This window comes from Oncorhynchus gorbuscha, linkage group LG14 (genome assembly GCF_021184085.1).
Source record: "Oncorhynchus gorbuscha isolate QuinsamMale2020 ecotype Even-year linkage group LG14, OgorEven_v1.0, whole genome shotgun sequence".
Classification (NCBI taxonomy): Eukaryota; Metazoa; Chordata; class Actinopteri; order Salmoniformes; family Salmonidae; genus Oncorhynchus; species Oncorhynchus gorbuscha.
Window position 1 is genome coordinate 57,258,669 of NC_060186.1, and position 8,227 is coordinate 57,266,895.

Consider the following 8,227-nt stretch of genomic DNA (forward strand, 5'->3'; position numbering starts at 1 on the left):
GATGCAACACAGGGAGCCCCATCCCTCTGTCATTGCCTTACCATTATGTTTCTTTTTCAATATACAGGGTCCACTTGTAAATACTCAACCCTACTGCTTATTCGAGAAAAAATGGATGCCCATTACAGAGCGCTGCTCTCTGCTAAAGGTACAGTACTCACAGTTTCACCCTCACTACGGCACGCACAGTGCAAAACAGAACAGCTGGTCAGCACAAACACACTGTCTTGTTCTATTTCTGTACAGCACTTTGAGATATCAGCTGATGTACGAAGGGCTATATAAATACATTTGATTTGATTTGATTTGATTTATGTTTTGCAGCTTGTGTGGACTCCTCCCTGCCCAGATCTCTCCTCACCAGTATCAAATGTAAGTGCTTTTGAAATAACCTCACGGCTGATGTGCCATCTTAAATATACATATATACAGTAAATATACATACTGAATCTAAGAAGGTAGGACTGCAGAGGAGTCAAACAGATGGCAACGTCACACCGGGTTCAAGAGCAGATCAACTTTAGAATTATCTAAAGTGTATATCTCCTTTCTCTGCCTCCTCGCCAGAAGTCATTTAGAACCAGCGGAGGAGACATTCTGTCCGATTAGTGTAGTGCTGGTGTGGTGTTCACAACCCTGTCACTAATGCAGCGCTCTCTACCACTGGCGGAGTCAGGACCTCTCTAAGACAATGTGGGCTAAAATTGCTCATACGTATATTCCCACAGATGCTACATTGTAGACACTCTCAAGCAGCATTAGCTTGTTGGTAGTTGATTTAAGAGAGGATCGAGTAGGGATGTCCACTTTCAACACACACTTATGAGGAATTCTCTCGAGAATGATGGTATGTACTTTATCTTACACATTTGTTTCAAGTTTTATGCAATCAGCCATTTGGGAGTGACATTCCCTGAACTGATGTGAGTGCACTTATCCCAAGTATACTTGGGACGCCTTGGCTCATGATATGTTGATTAGGTCATCACTTCAGTATGATTGTGAATATATTACTTCTATTTGGTATGATAACTGTCAAATGTAATACTATTGTTGTTGTCTATGCCACAGACTGTGACTGGCAGAGGAGAGAGAGATCCAGACAGAGGACAGGAGACCAGAATGACCACCATGCAAACCCAGCCAATCCCAGTGTACACACAGCTCTCAGGGTGAGACTTGTCTGTCTAGTCCCTTATCTAACACCGGACATGCATGGCCCAGATATCCTCAGACCTGGCTAACAGCTGCTTTTCAAAACAACTTCTCAAATCTTTCACGATGGACCAAGTTGACCGCAGGCATCATGTCTACACCTGCTATTACATTTGGTTTTTATCTAAATGCATCATCATCAAGATAAATACAATAGTGGTCCCCATGGACCGATCTCCATCCAGTCCCAATACCCCTTTTCCACGTACAGTTGAAGTCGAAGGTGACATACACCTTAGCCAAATACATTTAAACTCAGTTTTTCACAATTCCTGACATTTAATTCTAGTAAGAATTCCCTGTCTTAGGGCAGTTAGGATCACCACTTTATTTTAAGAATGTGAAATGTCTGAATAGTAGTAGGGAGAATGATTTATTTCAGCTTTTATTTATTTAATTACATTCCCAGTGGGTTAGAAGTTTACATACACTCAATTGATATTTGGTAGCATTGCCTTTAAATTGTTTAACTCGGGTCAAACACGTTTTTTTGCTACAACTTTTGAAGTATGCTTGGGGTCATTGTCCATTTGGAAGACCCATTTGCGACCAAGCTTTAACTTCCTGACTGATGTCTTGAGATGTTGCTTCAAAATATCCACATAATTTTCCTCCCTCATGATGCCTTCTATTTTGTGAAGTGCACCAGGCCCTCCTGCAGCAAAGCACCCCCACAACATGATGCTGCCACCCCCGTGCTTCACAGTTGGGATGGTGTTCTTCGGCTTGCAAGCCTCCCCCTCTTTCCACCAAACATAATGATGGTCATTATGGCCAAACAGTTCTATTTCTGTTTCATCAGACGAGAGGACATTTCTCCAAAAAGTACGATCTTTGTCCCCATGTGCAGTTGGCTGTGCAGTCTGGCTTTTTTATGACTGTTTTGGAGCAGTGGCCTCTTCCTTGCTGAGCGGTCTTTCAGGTTATGTTCATATAGGACTTGTTTTACTGTGTTTATAGATACTTTTGTACCTGTTTCCTCCAGCATCATCACAAGGTCCTTTGCTGTTGTTATGGGATTGATTAGCACTTTTCGCACCAAAGTACATTCTCTAGGAGACAGAACGCGTCTCCTTCCTGAGCGGTATGACGGCTGCGTGGACCCATGGTGTTTATACTTGCGTACTATTGTTTGGACAGATGAACGTAGTACCTTCAGGCGTTTGGAAACTGCTCCCAAGGATAAACAAGACTTGTGGAGGTCTACAATTTTTTTTCTGAAGTCTTGGCTTTCTTTTGATTTTCCCATGATGTCAAGCAAAGAGGAACTGCGTTTGAAGGTAGGCCTTGAAGTACATCCACAGGTACACCTCCAATTGACTCAAATTATGTCAGTTAGCCTACCAGAAGCTTCTTAAGCCATAACATAATTTTCTGGAATTTTCCAAGCTGTTTAAAAAGGCACAGTCAACTCAGTGTATGTAAACTTCTGACCCACTGGAATTGTGATAGTGAGTTATAAGTGAAATAATCTGTCTGTAAACAATTGTTGGCAAAATTGCTTGTGTCATGCACAAAGTAGATGTCCTAACTGACTTGCCAAAATTATAGTTTGTTAACATTACATTTGTGGAGTGGTTGAAAAACAAGTTTTAATGACTCCAACCTAAGTGTATGTAAACTTCCGACTTCAACTGTATACACCAAATCAGAAACATCTAATCTCACTGAATGCACTGCCAACAATCCAAATACGGGATGCATTTTAATATAAATTGTAGGTGTTGCCTACTTGGCTGGGTCTAAACATTTTCAAGAATATATATATATATAGCCCTTTACCTTTGGGTTCTCTTCGGGGATTAAGCACATTGCCATTTTACGTCATTCATCTCATGTCAGTCATCCACCAATCCCTGCAGAGTCCCTTCCAATCTGCTTCTTGTGTCCTTCAATCAGTTGGTTGGGATTCAAATGGAGCATATGGAATGTTTCATATACACTGTACAGTACACAAGACCCCCCCATGTTAGGAGTGTGTATTGGAGGCGAAGTCAGGTGCAGGAGAGCAGAGTGTAGTGAACAGGCGCACTATTTATTCCCGTCCAAAATGACAGCACAAAGTAACATAAAATGTGCCCAAACACGGAACATAGGCAAAAAGTAATGCGCGTAACAATATCCGCTATTCCAAAATATACGTAACACAAACAATCTTACACAAAGACATGATGGGGAACAGAGGAATAAATACATATGGATTGATTGGGGAATGAAAACCAGGTGTGCAGGGAACAAGACTGTCGAACGACGCCCAATAAAATGCAAATTAATGACTTAAAAATCATACAATGTGATTTTATGGATTTTTGTTTTAGATTCCGTCTCTCACAGTTGAAGTGTACATATGATAAACATTACAGACCTCTACATGCTTTGTAAGTAGGAAAACCTGCAAAATCGGCAGTGTATCAAATACTTGTTCTCCCCACTGAATATATGCTGACTATTCTTAACCCGAAATCCCCGCACGCACGCACACACGCACACACACACACACAAACCCTTTCCAAGTCCCTGAGCACACATCAGTACGCTGAGGTCAACATTAAAACATGCAACAGCATCATTACGTGTCCTGCACAATCATCTCCCTATAGTACGGTAGCGTCTTGAAGTCCCATGCAGACGATGCAGAATGGAAGGGGAAGTGCTCAATGTTGCAGGTTAAAATTAAAATTAAAGACGTAAAAGAGATGCAGTTCTCTCCTCCTCTCTCATGGTATCATCCTTGTTATTCGTTCTGACTAACAATCCGCTTTCTTTGTTATTAGTCTTTTAGAGACCATATCAAGAAGTTTCACTGTTAGCTGTGTTGTATCAAATATGATCACTTTATAGTTTGATAATGCTGTGATTGTGCAGTGGTCTGGTCTTTCTCTCTCACACTTACTCACCCTCAATCCATCTCTCCCTCTCTCTCTATGTCTTCCTGTGGGACTGTTAGCTCATCCACTAGATTGAAGGGATTTAGTGACTCAACTGTGAGAGTCGGCTTGATTCTGTTCTGATAACTTGCTTTCCTTGATGTCCTTACACCCTTGCAGATCAGGTCAGAAAGGCTCAGAAAATGTCGTCACCATCATACTAGAATCCAACCTTAGTAGCCATCTTTACACTCAGCATGACAAATTGAGTGTGCTATGTAATGACCATACAGTGTTCGGTGCGAACAGAGCTGACCAGATGACAGTGACCGTTCAACCATGCAAGCGAGTGTTTGACAGTATGATAGGTGACCACGCTGAACACGTTGATTAAGCATGGTTGTGGTTATCGTGCATCGATTTCCATAGATAGCTCCACGCTACAAACCTTCTGATGAGTGAGTGTGTGTGTGTGTGTGTGTGTGTGTGTGTGTGTGTGTGTGTGTGTGTGTGTGTGTGTGTGTGTGTGTGTGTGTGTGTGTGTGTGTGTGTGTGTGTGTGTGTGTGTGTGTGTGTGTGTGTGTGTGTGTGTGTGTGTGTGTGTGTGTGTGTGTGTGTGTGTGTGAGAGAGAGAGAGAGAGAGAGAGAGAGAGAGAGAGAGAGAGAGAGAGAGAGAGAGAGAGAGAGAGAGAGAGAGAGAGAGAGAGAGAGAGAGAGAGAGAGAGAGAATGGGTGAGTGAGTATCTTTCTGCCTGTATATCAGGCCACATAGATGAGGAAGCTGCCACCCCCATAGTGAGGATTATACAGAACGACTCTAGTTCACTTCAAAGCTCACCCTCGGGCCACCCTTGGTGTGTCCTTTAAAGTGTTACTGTACAGTATACATCATTTCATTTATAGCCTACTATAGAATGAAACCATCATAATTGACAAATGTCTCAGACCAGACAAACCCACGAGAACCTGTCTGACTGGAACTACTTCACCTTGACTTTCCCTATATAAAAAGAGTGGTATGACATACAGTAATGAAATAACATGAAACAACTCGTAGTGACATTTCAGGTATGAGTTATTCCAAGACAAAGTGATGCTTCTCTTCTCCCTGTAGGCACCCCAGCCTGGCCACCTCACCTCTAGGGACCATCAACAGGCCCAGGGGCCCTACCAGAGCCCAGCTCAAAGGACCTACAGCGGGGACGTCCTGGACAGACACCCAGGGGTGTTCCACAGGGTCGGCCAGCAACCTTTCACCCCCAGGACCCACAGGAACCAGCATGACTCCTTCATGTCTCAGTATTGCTACTACACCCCACCGCCAGGCCAGAAGAAGGGACAGACTGAGAGGTGATGCTAACTGCTTTTAGGAGACCATTGCTGCTGTAACATATAAATGTACGTAAGCCATGATTATAAAAGAGAACAAGCATATGCCTTACACCTCTGAGTCCATTGAATTATAGAGGTATTGAACACTAGCAGCAGTGTTAAAATATATCTAATAAAAACACATTGTTTCCGTAATCCTAATAGTTAGAGGCAGTAGAATGCATTAATTACAGAGTGAAAAGAAAGAGCGAGAGAAAAAAAAGAGGGAGAAAGAGAGATAAAGACAAATGCATGCACAATTATTATCATAATGCAAATGCCGGTCCAGAATGCTTGCAGCATGTTGTCGTTATTAGGCCCATCATCTACATGCAGTGGGCGATAAGCTTCATGCTAAGCAGACAGAGAGAGCTAGCTGCTAAACACTTAAAATGAATAAAAAGGACTGAGAATAAAAACAGTTCAAAGTACTTTATTTAGAACTGCAGTAGCAGAGCAAGTTAAAAAAACACATGAAACTGGCGCCTAACACAGACATGGCTCACCATAGTTAAAAGACATTCCACTGACAAACAATCTGGCAAAACTTCTTTAAGATGGCAGGTGACCCAATTACTGTACGTAAACACCTTTGTCAATTAACCACTTCCATTTGCTGGACCAACAGAAAACAAGAAACTTAACAATGAACACCTGATCGCAATAGGTTGAAAACGATGGAAAATATTTAGTAAATGGAATGTTTGATAAATGACAATGAAATAAGGACATACACAAACATATCTTGCTCTAAAAAATACATGGAATAAATGTCTTTAGTGAAGGCCACTCCTTCACACAGACCCAGAGGATTTTTTTTTAAATGTGAGGGTTTAAGGAAACACACACTCACTTTCAATCATAAACACATAAACAGACGGAACCTGTTGGTTTTCTCAATGGCTCATCACTATTCCTGTGCAGGAATCTGTCCTGACTCTCCTGACAATGATGATTAGCCCCCCCGTCATCTTCATTATCTCCATCTGTTTTCCATCTGTCTATTTCCTCCTCTCCCTCTTGACAGGAAGACGCATCCCTCTTCATCACAGAACACCTCTGGGGGTAGTTGCCATGGTCACAAGGTCAGGTCAACAAGGAAGCACCTGTGTTTTATGTTACCGTTGCGTAATATGTTACGTTACATAACCACACACACCACCTTATATCTACAAGAGCTTGATTGACCCCATGTTGATATAAGGTCAATGATCCAGACATAGCATTGTGGCATACCGGCATAGCACCATCATCATTCATGTGTTTACCCCTTCTACCCTTTCTAGTATCCTGCACAGTGGTCTATCAAATACAGTGCGACAAACACAGGAGCCGATCAAGCTGGCAGGTTAGATAATAAGTAATTACTATGTCATTAATGAATCATTTACACGGTTATGTAATGTAATAGTGTATGTAGCCCAGACATGCATGGAAGAGCTGCTAATGCCCATAGCAGAAAGAGGTCCATCTGTATATGGAGTATTGAAGTTAAGACACCTGATAGACAGTAGAAGACACTGAGTTGTATCCCGTTACATTAAGCTGATATCAATATACATGAATACTGAAAATGTATAGATTTCCAATCCCCTGTATTGATTTTGTGGAATTCTATTCATATTCCCTAGGGAGGGAGAGGAGAAAGAGGGGGATGAGGAGGAAGAGGAGGGGAAATATCTACAGTTCTTGGAAGATGTGACCAATGATATTTTACGCTACGGGTTCTACTCTGACAGGTGAAACGTTACATTCATGTGTTCCATTCCATTTCCATGAATGTAAGGCGGGAGGGCCGACAAGCTTTGGAGTCCCCTCGGAGAGCGGGCCTCCCAGATGGCAAACAGTATGTACAGGTCATATGCCGTATTTTTGTATTTTTTATGACAGGACATAAGTTTTGAAACTCAAATTTCTTCCTCAACCTCATAATAATAATACATTTACATTTACATTTAAGTCATTTAGCAGACGCTCTTATCCAGAGCGACTTACAAATTGGTGCATTCACCTTATGACATCCAGTAGAACAACCACTTTACAATAGTGCATCTAAATATTTTAAGGGGGGGGGGGGTGAGAAGGATTACTTTATCCTATCCTAGGTATTCCTTAAAGAGGTGGGGTTTCAGGTGTCTCCGGAAGGTGGTGATTGACTCCGCTGTCCTGGCGTCGTGAGGGAGTTTGTTCCACCATTGGGGAGCCAGAGCAGCGAACAGTTTTGACTGAGCTGAGCGGGAACTGTACTTCCTCAGTGGTAGGGAGGCGAGCAGGCCAGAGGTGGATGAACGCAGTGCCCTTATTTGGGTGTAGGGCCTGATCAGAGCCTGGAGGTACTGAGGTGCCGTTCCCCTCACAGCTCCGTAGGCAAGCACCATGGTCTTGTAGCGGATGCGAGCTTCAACTGGAAGCCAGTGGAGAGAGCGGAGGAGCGGGGTGACGTGAGAGAACTTGGGAAGGTTGAACACCAGACGGGCTGCGGCGTTCTGGATGAGTTGTAGGGGTTTAATGGCACAGGCAGGGAGCCCAGCCAACAGCGAGTTGCAGTAATCCAGACGGGAGATGACAAGTGCCTGGATTAGGACCTGCGCCGCTTCCTGTGTGAGGCAGGGTCGTACTCTGCGGATGTTGTAGAGCATGAACCTACAGGAACGGGCCACCGCCTTGATGTTAGTTGAGAACGACAGGGTGTTGTCCAGGATCACGCCAAGGTTCTTAGCGCTCTGGGAGGAGGACACAATGGAGTTATCAACCGTGATGGCGAGATCATGGAA

General features: G+C 43.1%; 1 protein-coding gene across 2 annotated transcripts in view; it reads left to right on the forward strand.

Moving 5' to 3' along the window:
* Positions 1-7,337, forward strand: part of LOC123995932 (spermatogenesis-associated protein 7-like) — a 29,457-nt gene extending 22,120 nt beyond the window's left edge. Inside the window, exons 2-8 of one of the 2 annotated variants that reach the window (XM_046299591.1) lie at positions 68-148; positions 325-372; positions 1,072-1,172; positions 5,197-5,432; positions 6,481-6,538; positions 6,740-6,801; positions 7,085-7,337. In XM_046299591.1, coding sequence (XP_046155547.1) covers positions 68-148; positions 325-372; positions 1,072-1,172; positions 5,197-5,432; positions 6,481-6,538; positions 6,740-6,801; positions 7,085-7,196 — 698 coding nt within the window. In that variant the 3' untranslated portion in view covers positions 7,197-7,337. The other variant, XM_046299592.1, reaches the window with a different exon arrangement.
* Positions 7,338-8,227: the final 890 nt, after the last annotated feature.